General features: G+C 43.9%; 1 protein-coding gene and 1 non-coding gene across 2 annotated transcripts in view; one reads left to right on the forward strand and one right to left on the reverse strand.

The window, feature by feature from the left end:
* Kpna2 (karyopherin subunit alpha 2) overlaps positions 1 to 10,632 on the reverse strand; it is an 11,386-nt gene extending 754 nt beyond the window's left edge. The window contains exons 1-10 of the mRNA XM_028780507.1: positions 10,466 to 10,632; positions 8,819 to 8,914; positions 8,064 to 8,201; positions 3,579 to 3,667; positions 2,887 to 3,155; positions 2,434 to 2,528; positions 2,070 to 2,333; positions 1,653 to 1,886; positions 1,113 to 1,295; positions 208 to 357 (exon numbers count right to left, since the gene is read on the reverse strand). Of these exons, the coding sequence (XP_028636340.1) occupies positions 208 to 357; positions 1,113 to 1,295; positions 1,653 to 1,886; positions 2,070 to 2,333; positions 2,434 to 2,528; positions 2,887 to 3,155; positions 3,579 to 3,667; positions 8,064 to 8,201; positions 8,819 to 8,893 (1,497 nt within the window). The 5' untranslated portion in view covers positions 8,894 to 8,914; positions 10,466 to 10,632. The remainder of the gene's footprint in view (positions 1 to 207; positions 358 to 1,112; positions 1,296 to 1,652; positions 1,887 to 2,069; positions 2,334 to 2,433; positions 2,529 to 2,886; positions 3,156 to 3,578; positions 3,668 to 8,063; positions 8,202 to 8,818; positions 8,915 to 10,465) is intronic.
* Positions 10,633 to 18,221: 7,589 nt separating this feature from the next.
* On the forward strand, positions 18,222 to 18,294 carry Trnar-ccg. Its single transcript has one exon. It is a non-coding gene; the product is annotated as a tRNA-Arg (tRNA).
* The last annotated feature ends 269 nt before the right edge of the window (positions 18,295 to 18,563 follow it).

The raw sequence follows: 18,563 nt of genomic DNA on the forward strand, positions 1-18,563 counted from the left end.
CGCACACACGCGCACACACGCGCACACACGCGCACACACGCGCACACACGCGCACACACGCGCACACACGCGCACACACGCGCACACACGCGCACACACGCGCACACACGCGCACACACACGCACACACACGAAAGTCTGGGCTGCACTGATGCTTGTGAATTCTTATACACTTTCCAAGTTGTGAACATGGCCGGCCATTACTCACCTCCACTGAGAAGTACTTCTCAATTAAGTTTAATGAGGCCTTGTACACAGACTCGTTTTCGTGGCTCTGTAGTGCCTCAATTTTATCCAAGCCTCCACACTCTTCAATCATTATACTGAGTTTTTCTGTCTCACCTAGTTTCTCGGCAGCCTTAAAACAAAACACAATTCAAGTTTACTACCCGCTACCAGATACAAATACCAGTTTCTATGACAGGCATTTTAGTTGTTTTGTATGATTTATTTTGATCTATTTTGTCTGGTTTTGATTTCTGAGACAGAGTTTATATATATAGCCCTGGCTGTCCTGGAATTTGCCATGTACACCACACTGGTCTACAAGAGATCACCTGCCTCTTCCTCCTGAAAGCTAGGATTAAAGGCTTGTTCCGCCACAGCCCACAAAAAATATTAAAGAAATGAATTAATTATGAATTAATGAATTAAAGAAATGGAGCCAGAATCGTGGCTCAGTGGTTAGAGAGAGCACTCGCTCTTGCAGAGGATCTGGGTTTGATTCCCAGCATACATATGGATCGCACAACAATACACAACTCCAGTTGCCACACTTTCATGAAAAATGAATGAATATAAAAAGAAATGAGGGGAGGTTCCAATACAGAGTTTCTCTGTGTATTCTTGGCTTAGATACTCCTTGTGTTCTACAACAGGCTCAATAAACCAGGCTGGCCTCAAACTCAAGAGTTTGGCATGCCTCTGCTTCCCAAGTGCTGGGACTAAAGGTGTGCACAGCCAAACTAAGAATTCATTAGTAAATTTAAAAACTGAGGCTGCACACAAACCTGATTCTGTCTCTTAGTAACCTAATTTAGCTGTCCTCTACCCAGTCCTAAATAGTAACTACCAACTCTAAGTTCATGCAAACATAGCCTTGTTAGGACTTACCTGAAAGATATTTGAAATGGCATCAAGAATAACCTGAATAATCTTGGTATCTTTTGCACTCAAGAGGTTCATCAAAGGTTCTATTATCCCACAATGAACGAGATACACAATCTGTTCAACAGTCCCACCACTGGTATAGTTGGTTATAGCCCACGCGGCCTCCTTCTGTGTCTTAAAATCTGCCTGATAAACAAAAAGAAAATGATTTTTAGCCTAGAAGTCCTAAGAGCAAGACTCCAATATTAGGAGGTACTGTTCACTACCTAACAAAAGGCTTAGGGAGCCCACATTGGTGTTCTTTTAAGACTCTTTAATAGTTGTTACTGTTGGTCCCTCTCCCTCTGTCTCTCTCTGTTGTACTAGCTATCATGACAATTGTTGCTTAGATCAGACTGGCCTCAAACTCAGGCTTCCTGCCTCTCCCTCACAAGCTCAGGAATTAAAAGCTTGTGCCACCATGCCCAGGTTCCTCTTAAAACTCTTATCAAGCATAGGTTGTCATAAATGCTATCATCTGGTCAAACTCTAAACTCTTATTACCTTAGAGAGGACACCAACAAGAAACGGGACTAGGCCATGATTCACAACTTGCTGTATCTGGTCCTGGCGTCCGGCTGTAATGTTCGACATTGTCCACGTGGCCTCCTTCTGAATATTAGTTTTGGGATTTGTTAGCAGGCTGGGAAAGACTGCAAGTGCTCCTGCATCTATCACTTTCTGAGTCTGTTCATCTGTTCCAGTGACAATATTCCCTATGGCTCTCAGTGCAGGAGTCTAAAAAGGAAAAAAAAAAAAAAAAAAAAAAAGGTTAGTGCTGATTAATTACTTTCCAGTGCTGCTAAAAAATTCTCTATTCTAAAAAGCTCCAAAAAATAACAGGCATACCATATCTCAACAGTTATCAACTGATTATGCTCCTGTACTCATAAAGCTCACTAACAAAAAGCTAACACCTACCACAATGGGCAACTCAGTAGCTCCCAGAAGCTTCACAAGTTGGGGAACAACTCCCTTCTTCACAACCATCTCAATGCGCTCATTTGGACCATCAGTCAGGTAGGAAATAGCCCAGCAGGAATCTGCTAGTACTTCTGGATCGTTGTGGTGCAGGAGCCGAACTAACGTAGGAAGAATCTGCTCGACAGCATCTAAGGGGGGCGCAGGATTCTTGTTTCGACAAAGGTTTGAGAGTGTCCAGGTAAGATTCCGTAAGTAACCACACTGTGGGCAAAGAAAAATTATTGAGAAGGTTTGTCTTTGACTAGATGGGGAAAATAAGAACCAAATATTAAGTGACTATTACTTTATGGTATTAACTTACTGCCAAGGATGACAGATCAGGTACTGCAAGAAGTGCCAACAGTGGGTCAATTGCACCATGTTTGATAACTAAGTCTCGAAAAACTGAACCATCACCTGGAAGAGAAAGCAAGATTGGCTGAGCATGGTGGTGAAACCTTTAATCCCAAGATCTAGTTCTGTGACTTCCAAATTATCCTTGTCTATTATATAGCCAGTGCTACACAGAGACCCTGTCTCAAAAAATAAAAAAGCGAGATAATGAACCTACTATCCCAAACATCCATGTTTAGTTAGCTACTGAATGCGCTGTCAGACCTGCTCTAAGGACAGCACTTCTCTAATAGCATTCTTAAATGCCTCTTCTATTCCAAATAAGGGCCTAAAGCCAGTGCAAAGCTTCACACAAAAGTCACTAGGACCTTCTTTAATCACACTGGACACATTCAGTCCAAAGAATTTTAAGTGCAAGTACCTGCAATGTTTCCAAGAGCCCATACAGCTTGCTCGCTGATGTGAGCATGGGGAGATGCCAAGAGAGAGATGAATGCTGGGATAGCACCTCCGTCTACCACAGCTTTGGTCTGCTCAGATGTTCCAGAAGCAATGTTGGTCAGTGCCCAAGCAGATTCAAACTGAATGGGACTACAATCAGTTTTGCCCAAGAAGGACACAAATTTTGGGATCAAACCAGCCCGGATGATGTTGTCTATAGGAGGCTGTTTCTCTCTAGAAAGCAGTTTCCTAAGAGGGGGGAAAAATCAAAAGCTGAAGTTGATTTTCAAGGTGCCCTGAAAAGGTGTATAAAAGTCTGGTCATAGTGGTTATACATGTATAATCTCAACATGGGGACTGTGCACTTAAAGTCAGCCTAGGCTACATGAGATATTGTTTGAAGAGGAAAGGAGATGGTGAGATGGTGCAGTGGGTCAAAGAGCTTGCCACAAAGCTGAGTTCAATCCCCACAAGTCACATGGTGGAGAGAACTCCTGCAAGTTTTCTTTTGATTTACTTATACTCACACACATACACACAATTTTAAGATAAAGTAAAAACTCATGAAAACAGGAGTGTATGGCTTTACCCACGTGTTTCTCCGCCACACCTCCCCCTTAATCTAAAAGGACTAATTTCTTAGGTTATCCATGCCAGAGCCTACAGACTTACCGAGCAGCTTGAGTAGCTTGGAGCTGGCTTTCCAAATTGTTACTGTTTATGCCTTTAACAATGTCCTCAACAGACCAATTTACAGTACCCTAAAAAATACAGTATTTTATAAATTATTTTTATTACACACAAATAGTACACTTTACAGTACTATGCTGTTTAGTTGTCAACTTAATACAACCTAGACACCATTGAGATAGAATCAACATAAAGAACTGTTTTGGTCAGATTGACCTGTGGTCATGTCTGAAATTACCTTCATGATACGGGTTAAGTCCAGCTTAATGTCAGCAGCACCATCCCCAGGCAGGCAGGTCTAGGTTGTATAGGAAAGCTAGCCCAGGCAAAGAGCCAGTCAGTAAGTAGCTACACCCTGCCCACTGCCTCATGGTTTCAGCTGATTTCCTGCCGTGATTTCCATCGTTAATAAATTATGACCTGAAGGTATTAAACCAAATAAACCTTTTCCTGCCACTACTACATTGCTTTCAGTTTTTTTTTCATTGTAATAGAAAGCAAACTAGCACATCTGGCATTGTGAAGATTCTCAGGCTCGTTCTTAGTTACGAAAAGACTAGCTTTCCATCTAATTTGGACTACTAAATCCTGCTTTCTATGTAGAATAGTTCTCAAACTTGGTACCATGACACTGCATTCTCAAGTCAGAACACTTTAGCTTTTGTCATTAAAAAAAGTAGCAGTGAACTATTTTAGGAATGGTTTAAGGCAAACTTAAGGCTATTCTTAGCCACAATCACTTGAACTCAAATATGCTTTTAACAAACTTATATGCAGCTACAGACAATATCTTGGGTTTTTGTTGTTAGTTTTTGACACAGGATCTCTCTATGTAGCCCTGGCTATCCTGGAGCTCATATGTAGACCAGGCTGGCCTAGAACTCAGAGAGATCTACTTATCTCTATCTCTAGAGTGCTAGATTTAAAAGCATATGCCAACACATGGGGCCTACTTTCTTGGGTTTGTATTTAAAATCTATAAATTTCCATGGTAGATAATTATGTTGTAATCACTACAGAGGAGAGGCTTACAGCCCTTGAAACAACATAAACCACTGTCATCGCTCTTGGTTGCCCACAAGAACTTTAAGCAAAGACCCCATTGCTGAAGACAACCTATATTTTGGCTATAGGCCATGAGAGAGAAAAAAAAATATCAAATTGGAACTGACCTGGAAGCTTTTCCTCACTAACTTTTACAGTGTTGGAAGATACTATACAGGCTTCCAGGGGGGCAAGTTAACCATCACACCCAGCTAGTGTACATCCTGCCTAGCATGGTGTGCCTGCAGGTTCAATAGAGCCGCCATAGTTATGGAGGAAACCATCTGCATTCTGGTTGCATTTAAAACCTGCTCCACAGGGGGGATCTTATGCCTGTTCCTGCACACCTGGTCCCTGCTAAAGTCATAATCCCTAGGGGAAGGATCGACTATTTTTGCTAATAAGAGACATGATATATTTCCTTTTAAATATCTCTACCCATAGATTAGTTAGTGCAGCTCTCTACCTCACTCAAGAGAAGCTTTTTATTTTTTTATTTTATTTTTTTTAATCTGGAAATTTATTCAAAGCATGTGTTGAGGTTGCAACTTCATATTTTTTTTAATTTTTTTATTGATTTATATGAGTACACTGCAGTCTTCAGACACACCAGAAGAGGGCATCAGTTTGCATTACAGATGGTTGTGAGCCACCATGTGGTTGCTGGGAAGAACAGCCAGTGCTCTTAACCGCTGAGCCATCTCTCCAGCCCAGCTTTTTATTTTTTATTATTTACTTTTTATATGAGTAACACTGTAGCTGTCTTCAGACACACACCACAAGAGGACATTGGATTCCATTACAGATGGTTGTGAGCCATGATGTGGTTGCTGGGAATTGAACTAAGAACCTCTGGAAGAACAGTCAGTGCTAATAACCGCAGAGCCATCTCTCTAGCCCAAAGAGAAGCTTCTTTTGGCCATGGGTGGTGGTTAAAACAGCAGCTCACAGATGGCCAATGAGTGATGAAGAGCTCAGCTATAAAAGGGATGTTTGTATCATACACACACACACTCTCAAGGCTAAGGGAACATTGTGGAAGGGAAGTGGGAAAAAAAAAGTACGATCCAGACATGACAGCGATTGTACTCACTATGACTACAACTGAGGAACTCTCTCCACCAGATTAGTTACATAAAACATTTCTTGACTGCTAATTGATGCACACTGTTGGCAGTGCCATCCTGGCAGGTAGGCCAAGGCAGGTAGGGAAGATACCTGAGATTCAGGTGCAATGACACATATCTTTAACCCAAGGGAAGCTAGCCTGGTCTTCATAGTGAGTCCCAGGCCACCAGGATGACACACTTATGACTTGGAAGTGAGCCAGCCAGAGACTAAGCCAATAAGCAATATTGTTCCTGCCTGGGCTGCCCTGGATAATGAACTGTAACCTGTAAGCCAATAATCCCTTCCTCCACCCAAGTTGGTTTGGCAGTGTTTCATCATGGAGAAACCCGAATAAATAGACACTCAAGTGGAAGATAAGGCATTTTAATACTTCATCAGGAAAGGCTCATAAGATCCCACTCCTTCCTAGACTGAAGAATGAACTTTAGGAGATACAGCCATTGACAAGCTATCCGTGCTCCAGTAAACAAGCTCCCATCCGTTCTCATGCAGGCAACCATAATTACACTCAGTAGGTCAAACATAAAACAGACATAAAGAAAAGAGAAAGAAATGGCTGGGAAGAAGGGTTTCAGCAGAAAAAGATGGGATGACATCAGGAATCAGTGTGAAAAGGACTAAAGTTCATTATATACATGTATAAACATTCAAAGAGACAAGTTTATATATAAGGAGAAAGTACAAGGTAGAATGCCAAAGGAGTGCAAATGTAAAAAAGACGTATGCTAATAAATATGCAGTGTGGCCTTACTTCCTGCAAAGCCACACTCAGGAGGAGGCTGAGACTACTGTGATTCAGAGATGAGCCTGGACTATGTAACAATGGCCTGCTTCAAAGGACAGGACTAGAAAAGCCAACGTGAGTCTCAGTTATGGGAAGGCTGTCATGGAGTAGATACTGAGCAGAGAAAACATGTCAACAAGGTTATCATTCAGCACAGGACACATTCTAAGAAATGTGGTATTACACAACTTCATTGTAGTGAGTGACAAGTGCCTAAGCTATATAATATAAGCCTATTCTGCTTCCTAGATTACAAAGTTATGGAGCATTGTTCTACTCAGTGTGGCGGGCAATTCCAACAGGGTAGGAAGTATATGTGTATCCAGAGTGCAAAAGCAGAAAAGAATATAATAAAGGATAACATAGAAGTTAAAAATGGTATGTATAACCAAGCATGGGGAACTTTCCATGAATGGAGCTCAGGATTAGAAGTTGCTCTAGGTTAAGTGCCAATGTATAAGTCATTATATTTATACTTTTACACCACTGGTTCTCAACCTGTGGGTCCTAACCCCTTTGGGTCGTAACCCCTTTGGGTCAAGCAACCCTTTCTTGGGAGTCACCTAAGACCATCAGAAAGCACAGCTGCTTACATTTATGACTACTTTTTGATTACTTATTTAAAACATGAATAGACATTTATTGTTTTGTTTGTTTAACGTGTGAGTGCCCTGCTCTACCATGACATAAACGGGATCAGATCCCTTTACAGATGGTCATGAACCACCATGTAGGTTCTGGGAATTGAACTCGGGACCTCTGGAAGTGTAGCCAGTGCCATTAACCTCTGAGCCATCTCTTTAGCCCTGCATTATGATTCTTTTTATTGTTTTTTGTTTGTTTGTTTTTCGAGACAGGGTTTCTCTGTGTAGCCCTGGCTGTCCTGGAACTCACTCTGTAGACCAGACTGGCCTCGAACTCAGAAATTCGCCTGCCTCTGCCTCCCAAGTGCTGGGATTAAAGGCGTGCGCCACCACCGCCCAAAACATTACGATTCTTAACAGGAGCAAGATTACAATTATTAAGTAGCAACTGTATTAAAGGGTCACAGCATTAATAAGGCTGAGAACCACTACTTTATACTGTATAGCATGGCATAATGGTTGTATACACCTGACGCTGAAAAAAAGAGGACTACAGCTGAGTTCCAAACCAGGAACTGTATCGAAAATGAGTACCAGCCAGTGTCATACAGCAAGATACTGTCTCAAAAAAATAAATAAAAATGGAACGAGAGATATAGGTCAATGACAGAACACTTGCCAATCACACACAAGGCCCTGAGTGTGATCTCTAGTTAGCATTAAAAAAATAAAATAAAAAAACTTTCTTCCTCAATTGGAACTGACATGTCAAGGTACTAAGCTAGTATCCAGAAGCGCAGGGAAGTTTGAAGGAAGGATAGAACTAAAAGAAAACTATCCACTGGAGTGTGGAAAGAAAAAAATAAGTGTTTAAGAGACATTCACCCATACTTTCTAGGTTGACATGAACTCAAGTATACTCACCTGATTGTTTCGGTTTTCCTGGAGTGGAGAAGTAGCATCATCGGGAAATGAGCTGACATTTCTCCTTTTCAGCATCTGGTCATCTTTTTTAGCTTTCCTAAGTTCCACATTAACTTCTATTCGGCGGCGGCGCATTTCCTGAAGAAAAAGAACACCTCATTTTATCTATCCTGTCAGCTTTTACTGCCAAGTGATCTCTCTCCCTCTCTCCTTTTTTTTTTCCTTCTTTGGTTTTTAAAGCCAGGTTTTCTCTGTGTAGCTCTAGCTGTCCTATAACTCATTTTATAGACTAGGCTGGCCTCAAGCTCATGGAGATCCACCTGCCTTTGCCTCCTAAGCGCTGAGATTAAAGGCATTCACCACCACACCCGGCTGTGATTTCTTTTTTAAATCCCTCAAAGGCCAGCAGGAGATGGCTCATCCAATAAAGCACAAGCCACCAAGTCTGAGGCCTTCAATCTTTCAGGTGTAGAGGAGGGGAACCAATGTCTATGTCTTTAAGTTGTCCTCTCACCTCTGCACAGGCACCAGGTACACATGAAATCCCCCCACACATACACAAAAGTAAGTAATAAATAAATGCAATTTTAAGAGTTTAAATACCTAAGACAGAGATGAAGCCTGGGCACAGAGAAACCCACCTAGCATGAGTGTGAAGCTCTAGATTCAATCCCTAGTACCTCAAAAATGTGTTATATAAACGTCTCTCCTTTCCATTTACAAGTATACACAGGAAAGCAACAGAAGATACTCACTGTACTGTCTTTCCCCTTGTTCTTGAATCTGTTAAGCCGGGCAGCTGGTGAATTAGCATTCTCGTTGGTGGACATGGTTGCAGAACAGGAGGAAAGCTAGTAGAAAAGGAGGGTGAGAATAAAAAAAGAAAAAGCATTTTTTTAATAATACAACAGAAGCTGGGTATAGTAATACACGCCTTTAATCATAGCACCTGGGAGGCAGAGACAGCCAGAGCTCTGAGTTTGAGGCCAGCCTGGTCTGTAGAGAGTTCCAGGCCAGCTAGGTCTACATAGAGAAACCCTATCTTAAAATGGAAACAAACAAAAATACACAATAGAATGTTATAATCAACTAAATTCCGACTCCATCTCTATACTAGATAAAAAATGACGCCAACGACAACAACAATACACACAGGCTGGCAGTGGTGGCAAAGCACTCTAAGCACTCAGGAGGCAGATGTGGGCAGACCTGAGTTTGTGGCCAGCCTAGTCGACAGAGTGAGTTCCAGGACAGCCTGGACTACTCAGAGAAACCCTGTCTCAAAAAAAAAAAAAAACAAAAAACAAAAAAAATAAATAAACAAAGCCCCCAAGTTTTCATCATTATGGCTATAATACTAAGTCATAATTGCCCCTACTACAAAGGCAACTCAACTGTCAATCAGAAACATTTTAAAACAAAGATCATTTAAAATTTCCACTAACCACACCCAACATAGTTAAACTATTACCATTTCAGGATCATTCATCAATACAGAAAAATTGAGACTATTTTACTGTTTTCACACACCTTCAAAATCCTATGTGTAGTTTAAGCACACAGGGCATCTCAACTCAGATTAGCGGCTTTTCAAACACTCAATAGCCTTAAGCCTCTGGCCAGCACAGTATTAAGTCAGGGATCTACATTCTAGACTCCATTAGTTAATAGAACACCAAGTAGGAGAACCCGGGCTGCCCTATAGTTAACAATCTACGTCCTTAATGCAATAACCGCAGTTCTGATTTTCTGTTGATTGAAGGCCAAAACGGATCAAGACTAGTACCTTCTAGCAGGTTACATAAAGAATCAGTTCGTTACACTATAGGACCTTCCATAACCATCGCTGTCAGCAGTGACATTAACGCCGCACCTTGCACACACTTCCAGCGAATGCATTCAACCAGGATGACATCAGCTGTGGTCACTGGGGCTCGATATATCACAGGTGTGGTTGTCACGAAGCGACAGGAATCAAAAGTCCCCTGATTATCTGTTAGCTTTAATTGCTTTATGTCCGACCTCGACACTGACACAGATGACCCGGGTCAAGTGCTTAACTGGGGTGTCTAACTGCCATCTTCATCTCCGCCCCAAGCTGCGTCTCCTTCCCGGGCAGAAGCATCAGGAAAGCGGCGCCACAGCTAGGTCCGCTCGACTGCAGCCGCCCTCCGGTCCCCCACGCCGACCCTTAGGGCCGAGCCGCGCCGCACCCAGGCCTTCGCTGCCCTCTGCAGCACTCGGCGCTGCCAGCCCTGACCCCGGCATGGCGAAACCAACCCGCCCCGAGGCCTGGTCTGAGCGGGGAGGCTCAGCTCCCGCCCGGGCGCGGCCTGCTCCCGCCCTCCGCCGCGCAGCCCTCCGTGCGGCCGTTACCGCTCAGGACCGGCCTCCGTTCCCACCTGCACAGCCGGCTCAGACTTCCACAAAAGTCGGTGCGGGGCTCTCAAGCTGCGGGTCGGCGGCTGTCGAAACGTCCACTAGCCCTCAGCCCTCAGACTTTGTGCCTCGTGCTGCCGGCCGGCGCGATTTAAATTTCCCGGTGACGCCGCGTTCCGATTGGCTGGTTTGAGCCTAAGCTGTGCGTTCATTGGTAGATTTGAAAAACACGTTAGGCGGCGGTGGGGGTGGGACGCAGTCACAGGGCCTAGGGAAAAAAGGTGGGGGTGGGGCGGTAAGAAGGGAAGCATCGCGAGATGAAGGAGCGGCCGGGCAATCCCACAGTGCCTTGCAGAAGGGTGACTCCAGATCTCCGCGCACGAGTCCAGGGTTTTGTCCTTTCTTAGCCAGAACACTGGGCAGTACCATGTTTGCTTTCTCTGAGCCTGCCCTTAAGCAAACACGCGAAATTATTATTTACACTTGTTATCAAAGAAAAAAAAAAGGCTTAGCCTGCCGTGATAAGCGCAGGCTTTCGATCCCAGCACAAGGGAGACAGATGCAGAGGTATTACTGAGTTCAAGGCAAGCCTGGGCTACATAATGAAACCCTGTCTCCAAAAATAAATAAATAAATAAAATAATAATAGTAAAAGAGCTTAACATAAATATATTGACTTTTAAATATTTTTTACGGTAGGAGCTGGTCACTGGGAGAAAGTAAAAGTGGGTCTGTGTGGCTCTTAATCATTATCACTGTTGTTTATAGTATTTGTTTATTATTTAATCTTGATAATCATTAGTTGTATCTCTACTATATTATGCTATTTATTAATTGTTTAATTTTTATTATGGGGAGTGGGGTTGAGGCAGGGTCTCACAATAGAGCCCAGGCTAGCCTTGAACCTGTTGCAATCCTTCCTTAGCGTCAGTTCTGAGATTACAGACATGCCCCAATTTGTCCGGTTGTGTGTTAAATTTTTAGATTACTTGCAAAATAAAGACAATGGAAACAGCAAATATAGTAGCAAGTGACTTATTAATGCCTATTTTCTCCAAACTTTTTATTTATTTTGTTTATTTGTGGGGGGTTTTTGTCCCCCCCCTTACTGGATTTCTCTGTGTCTCTGTAGACCTGGCTGAACTCCACACACCTCAGAGTGCTGGGACTAAAGGCGTGTGTCACCACTGCCTAGCTTCAAACACTTTAAAACTTCAGTAATTCTGAACACAGAATCACAAACCGTTAGCTAGACTTGCCAAATGTTACCATTTTGTCACTTTTTTTTTTTTTTTTCAGAGACAGGGTTTCTCTGTGTAGCCCTGGCTGTCCTGGAACTCACTCTGTAGACCAGGCTGGCCTCGAATTCAGAAATCCGCCTGCCTCTGCCTCCCAAGTGCTGGGATTAAAGGTGTTTGTGGTATTAAAGGCATGTGCCACCAAGCCTGGTTTTGTTTTGTTTAATGCCTTTTGATGTTTTCAGAATTATCTCTTTAGCCCAAAATATTCCATAGTATATCTGCTGAGAACAAGACACTGTCAAGCTTGACAGTGGTGTCGCACACCTTTGATCCCAGTGCTAGGGAGGCAGGAGCATCCAGGCCTCCATGAGTTCAAAGCCAACCTGGTCTACTGAGCAAGTTCCAGGAGAGCCGGAGCTCACCAGAGAAACCCTTCTGTGTTGGGGGAACGTCGGGGGCGGGGTCAAAGCAAAAGAAAAAAAGACATTCTCTTATATAAGCATACTGCAAATCCTCAAATTAGGAAATCTTCAATTTCCATTTCCTTATCAGTGCATATTCATGTTTGTGGTCTAATTATTCTTTATAAACGTCGAAGATGTTTGTAAGCATCAGGATCGTGAACCATTTTTTGTGCTTTTTCTGCAACTTTTCTGGGTCCTTTACAGGAGTATTTTAGGAAAGTTGTAGTCGTTAATTTTGTACAAATCAATGCAAGCGGTATGCTTTGTGTGTTCTCCCGGGCATGTGTGCCAAGTCTCTGGTGTGGCCGAGAAGTTCACAGGCAGTTGCTCCCAATCTGACCTGCTAAATGCAAGAATGTGGAAGAAATCTATTTTGAACCAATCACTGCCAGGCATTCCCTGCTACTGTGAATGGTTCAGGGGCAGACACATGACCTAAATTCATCCACTTGGGAAGCCTATGTCCTTTGTTTATTTAGTAGTTTGAGGTAGGAACAACGTCTGAAAGGAGATTGAATCTTACAACTCTGAATAGGGAACTTGTAGAAAAACGTTGAGGGCTTTGACCGCTTCCCTGCCAAATCCAACAGGGTATCTCTGAATTTTATGCTTAGTGATCCGGTGCATGTTAGCTGCATTGTTAAATTGAGTTTCCTTCCCCTTGAAAACAGTAAGTACTGTGTTCCCGCAAGTGTTCCGGTGCTATGCATGTTATTAATTGTCACAGAGAGGATGAAGTCATAAAGTCTTAAGTGATTTGTCCCAGGTTTACAGAGACAACAAAGGACAGATGGGAACCATGCCCACTGTACTAACCCTTGAAAAGAAGCTGAAATACAAGAATAACGTCAAAAGTAACCTTGGCAACAAAGTGTAGTGGGGCAATTAATCCCAGCAATCTAGAGGCAGAGACAAGTGGATCTCTATGTGTTCCAGGCAAGCCCAAGCTATATAACGAGCCTCCGTGGAGGAGCCAGAGAGATGGCTCAGCTGTTAGCCATACATACAGGCTGCTCTTTCAGAGGGCCTGAGTTCAATTCTCGGCATCAGGATCAGTGGCTCACAACCACCGCCTGTGACTCCAGCTTCCTTTTTATGCCTGAGGGAACATGCATGTGTGTGGTATACATACATGTGGTATATGCGACCCTCCCCCACATAGACATATAAATAAAAATAAATCTCTCTTCCCCAAACATAATATTTTTTTTTAATTTTTGGGGAATTTTGTATATCACACTACCTTCCCACTCCTCCCAGGTCTACCCTCCCGACCCCTAAATGCACCAAGTTCAATTTGTGTTACCCAAATACTCATTGGAGCATGGTCAAAGTCCGAGTGAGTGGCTAGCCTGCTAAAGATAACTGAATCCTTCCCCACCCTCCAGCCAGGAGCCACCAACTATGAAGAGCTACACGTCACCATCTTTATCATACATTTTTTTATTTGTTTGAGTTTTGGTTTTGGTTTGTTTTTTGGTTTGTTTTCAAGACAGGGTTTCTTGGGTGAGGTGGAGGAATGGGGAAAGGGGATAACATCTGAAATGTAAATAGAATATCCAATAAAAAAAATTAAAAAACAAACAAACAAACAAAAGACAGGGTTTCTCTGTGTAGCCTTGGCTGTCCTAGAACTTGCTCTGTAGACCAGGCTGACTGACCTTGGCTGTCTGCCTCTTCGTCCCAAGCACTGGGACTAAAGCTGTGTATCAGTACTACCAGACACTCCTGACATTCTTAATCACCATAGTTTCTGGATTTAGGTCTTTAGTATTTGTTTGATATAAAGTCTCAAACCAAGCCCGGTTGGTCCTTAAACTCCTAATCCTCCTGCCTCTATTATACTTTAGGTGGTGATAAAGGAAGGGCTTTGCCTGGTCTAATCCAACCTGTAGCTCCAACTGCCAGGTGAAAACTGTTTGGTGACTGCTCTGTTTTGAGTGTGCTTCGAAAATGTTCCTGGGGCTGGCAGCCTAGTTCCTAGTGTGGCAATGTTCAGAAGTGGTCAAATCTTAGTGTGGGGCCTAACTGGTGGGGGGGATTAGTTACAGGAGGCTTGCCTTCTAAAGGAGTTGGTGTTGTTTGTGTAAGACCCTGACTGGTTCCTGAGAGGGGGGTTATTAGGGCCAGCCTGGTGCCTTAATGTTTTTTTGCATGTTGTCTAAGCATGGGACCACACCCTTTGAAGAGGACACCTGCCCTGACACCATCTGCCTTGTTATGATGAAGCCCAGCGGGCCATCGTCAGGGCGGAACAGTTGGCAGCACCGTGTTCTTTGGGCCTCCAGAATTGTATCAGATTTTTGTTATAGGGGCACAAAATACACAGAGACCAAAATGAAGACATCAGGATGTCTTTATTAGGATGAAGGATGCAAAGGACTGTTGGCTGAGGCTTCTTCTGGATGTGAGAAGCCCCTTTTCTTCCACCAGACCACATGCTGTTGTGTTGTGCACTTGAGAAGGAGCACTCCAGATAAACAAAAGGAAAAGTGGATCCTGTTGAACTGCTTAAAACAGCCCCAGCCCAAGACTCTGATGACTGCTCCACACATATTCTTTTTTTCTGAAGCATAGTTGAGTTGGGTATAGGATCACTGGGGTTGAAAAGTTCTTTAATCAGGTCTTTTTGTCTTGCCATTTGAGCTGGAGAGATGGCTCAGAGGTTAAGAGTATTGCCTGCTCTTCCAGAGGTCCCAAGTTTGATTCCCAGCAACCACATGGTGGCTCACCATAATGGGATCCCATGCCTTCTTCTGGTGTGCCTGAAGACAGCATCCAGCATCAGTGTACTCATGTACATTAAATTTTATATATATTTTTTTTTTGGTTTTTTTTTTTTTTTTGGTTTTTTTCAAGACAGGGTTTCTCTGTGTAGCCCTGGCTGTCCTGGAACTCACTCTGTAGACCAGAGAGTGGAGAGGTAGGTTGGTTTTATTTACTATTCTGATTCGGGAGGATGCGCTGCATGGAAGGCATCTGGTGCCAATGAACAGGTTGAGTTACCACTGGGCGAGAGGGAGACTTTGCCCCTGGAGTAAGTTAAGCAGTGGGTGCACTTAAAGGGCAGGAGGAAAGCTGGTCCAAGCAGATGCTAAAGGAAAGCTGCTCATGGGAGGCTTTCTAAGCCAAGATGACTAGGGTATATGTAGGCAGACAGAAGTGGGTGAGGGGGTAAGATGCCAGCATGGTTGGGGTTCTGTCAGATCGGTATTCACGGCTCTGTCAACTCTGTGTGTCTATGGAAAACTGCATCATGTGAATGTTCCTGCAAAGCCTCCGTAGTGGCAAAGGCTCTTAAGGTGTGCAGGAGACCATGATGGCCTCCTTGTGGGATGTCCACCACCCTCATGCTTAACAGGACTATAAAGTACCTGTTCACGGTGGCAGAGCCAGAAGCTGAGCATACAACACACGCTCCCTGCCACCGAGGCTGGACTGACTGCCTCTCCTGCTAGAAGCCCAACTGTTGTTGACTTGGTGCCTTGGTAGAACATTCAATTACCTGGTGATGCAGACACTGATTCTGGACTCTTACCATTATGGATGAGGCAAGAGAAGATGCTGAATCTGGATTGGGACATACTAAGTTTCCAATAAGCTACTCTGCTATCAACATTGCTATCTAGACACTCTCTGAAAATCAAGGCATTAAAAAATATGTCCCATTTGGGTTAGAGAGTTGGCTCAGTAGTTAAGAGCTCTTGTTGCTCTTGAAGACGACTTGGGTTTGTTCCCAGGACCCACTTGGTTTGGCTCACAACCAGAACCAACTCCAGAAGTTTCAGAAGAACTGATGCTGTCTTTTGACCTCCATGGGTATCCCACATGATACGCAGACATTCATGAAGCCAAAACACTCATACACAAAAAATAAGTACATCTAAAAAAATTAAGTATTTATTATTTGTGTGTGAGTGTGTGTGTATGCCAAACATACTTTACTTTCTACCAATAATATGTGAGAGTGTGTGTGTGTTTCAGCATCTTGTCAAGTCCAGGCATTTATATCCAGGACAGCTCCAGAGAAGCAACTCCCAATCTTCTCTCACAGAAACAGACGCTTCTAGTGGACCTGTTCCTTCTGATCTATCCACAGACCCTGGACAGCAAGGAAACAGCCAACTCTCCTAAGACTGGACCAACATCCCGGTACCCATTTGCCTAACTTCCCCCAGAGACACATCACTGCTTAGATCATGACAACGACCCTGTTTCTGTTCCACCATCACCTCTTTCTAATTTTTTCCATTTTAATTAAACAAAAATGGGGGAGTGTTGGCATTTCATCTAGGTTCTGCCCCACAGTTACCTGGCAACAGCCAGGTGTGCCTGACTCACTATAAAAGGGGCTGCTTGCCCCTCCTCTCTCTTGCCTTCTTGCTCTGTCTTCTTGCCCTTTACCCCCACTCTCTCTCCTCATTCCCCTTCCCCCCCCTCCCTCCTTCCTCCCCCCTCAACTCCTCTCCCCACGCCCTAAACTCCCTCCCCCCACCCCTGACTGCACATCTACCAAACATATTTCTCTCATTATCTTTTTCTAAAACACAACACAGAGTGGGGTTGTTGAGTTTGAAGCCACTTTGAGGGCAGTCTAGTCTACATAGTGATCCTCAGGATCCCTAGGGCTGCACAAAAGAAAAAAAGCACCAAGGCTGGAAGTGAAGCCATGTCTTCCCCTCTGCTTGTCCCGGGAAGAAGACCAGCTCTGTAATTAGGAGACAGTCTCACCCACTACTGCTCACACACCATTATCAAGGCAAATCAGCAACCACCGAATAATAACTTGGTGTTTAAGAAGACCCTTTCCCGGTTGCGTAGGGACTCACAGGCTACAGGCAATAAAAGAGGGAATGACCACCGTTCACTCAAAATGGGAAAAAGTATCAGACGTTCAGTTAACTAACTCCGAGTGGTAAAACTAACAGCACTTCTTTCTGTCTGTTGTCTTATTTACCCTTCCTGTTACTGTGATGAAACACCAGGTTGAGAAGCAATTCAGGGAGAAGGGGTTTGTTTTAGCTCACAGTTCAAGGTACAGTCAGTCCATCACCGTGGAGAAGTGATGGCATCCACATTCCGTAAGCAGAGATGAGGCCATGCCGCTGCTCCACTATTGATCCCCTTGCTGGGTTGTTCCTGCCCACAGCGGGCCTGGGAGTCTTCCCCCACACCGACATCAAGATAACCCTCGCAGACATTCTCAGAGGCCCATCTCCCAAATGATTCTAACCTGAGTCGACAAAGCTAACCAGCGCATTTGAATTACCCCTTTACGTGTATTCTTACATTGCAAAGAACAGGGATTCCTACCTATGAAAAAAGAAAACCCTGAAACTTGTTACTTTTAAAACCTACAATGAGGCGTTTTACATACGGCAAACAAATTTCATGAAACCAGAAAGTAGTCACCCGAGATCTAGCTACAGAGCGAAAAATAAAAAGTATTATTTTAATACTTTTAATCTAGGGACCAGGGGAGGGCTGGGAGATGGGTGTTGGAAAAGAGGGCAGATTAGAAATTTTGTTGGGCTGGAAGAGCCTGTGCACCCTTGAATATGAGCCCACAGCACATAATGGGTAACGAAGTCCATGTTTGCTGAAAGGGGAAACGAGGCTGGAAAGCCCAGTGAGGTTAAGGTGGCTGAGACAGAAAGGTTCCGGGACTTTGCCAAATGCAGACGCTGTGTCCTGTCCAAGGCCAGCGAATTCGAATGGAGGAGGAGGGCACAGCAGGGGCTGTTTTCAAGTTTCCCTGCGGAGCCTAAAGAGCCAATATCGAGAGCTCCCCCCAAACAAAAACAAAAACAAAAACCCTCCGAGGAAGCCGAACACACTCTCCCCCAAGGCAGGACTGCTCCGAGAAGGATCCCAAGACAGTCCGTCTCAAAAGACTAGGAACCTGGGCGGTGGCGCAGGCGCAAAAAGATTCGGGCCAGGGGCGGCGGCACGAGAGGGAATGCGCAAGCGCACTCGGCATCGCACGCCAAAGAACGCGAGGCCGCCGTACGGAGGGTGGGGCTGAGATGATCAAATCGCATAAGGAGAAGGAGTGAAGACCCGGATCCCGTGGTGACCCAGTGGCCTAATGGATAAGGCATCAGCCTCCGGAGCTGGGGATTGTGGGTTCGAGTCCCATCTGGGTCGCACAATAGTTTATTTTGTCGAAACGATCGAAGATCAACAAAAGTCCATTGTTTCGTTTCTCTGCCTTGATTTCAAAATCTGTTTACATTAATAATGAAGGGCTGCTGAGTATTTAGAAAGTACACGCAGCTTCTAAATAAGAATTGTCCTTTAATTGGATGTCCATTCTTTTAAAAGATTTGTCTAACTTTGAGGTATAATTAACGAAAACTGTATATATCTATATATTTCGGGTTTTCTGCTTTTTTTTTTTTTTTTTTTTTTTTTTT

Source organism: Grammomys surdaster, unplaced genomic scaffold, assembly GCF_004785775.1.
Source record: "Grammomys surdaster isolate TR1022 unplaced genomic scaffold, NIH_TR_1.0 371, whole genome shotgun sequence".
NCBI lineage: Eukaryota > Metazoa > Chordata > Mammalia > Rodentia > Muridae > Grammomys > Grammomys surdaster.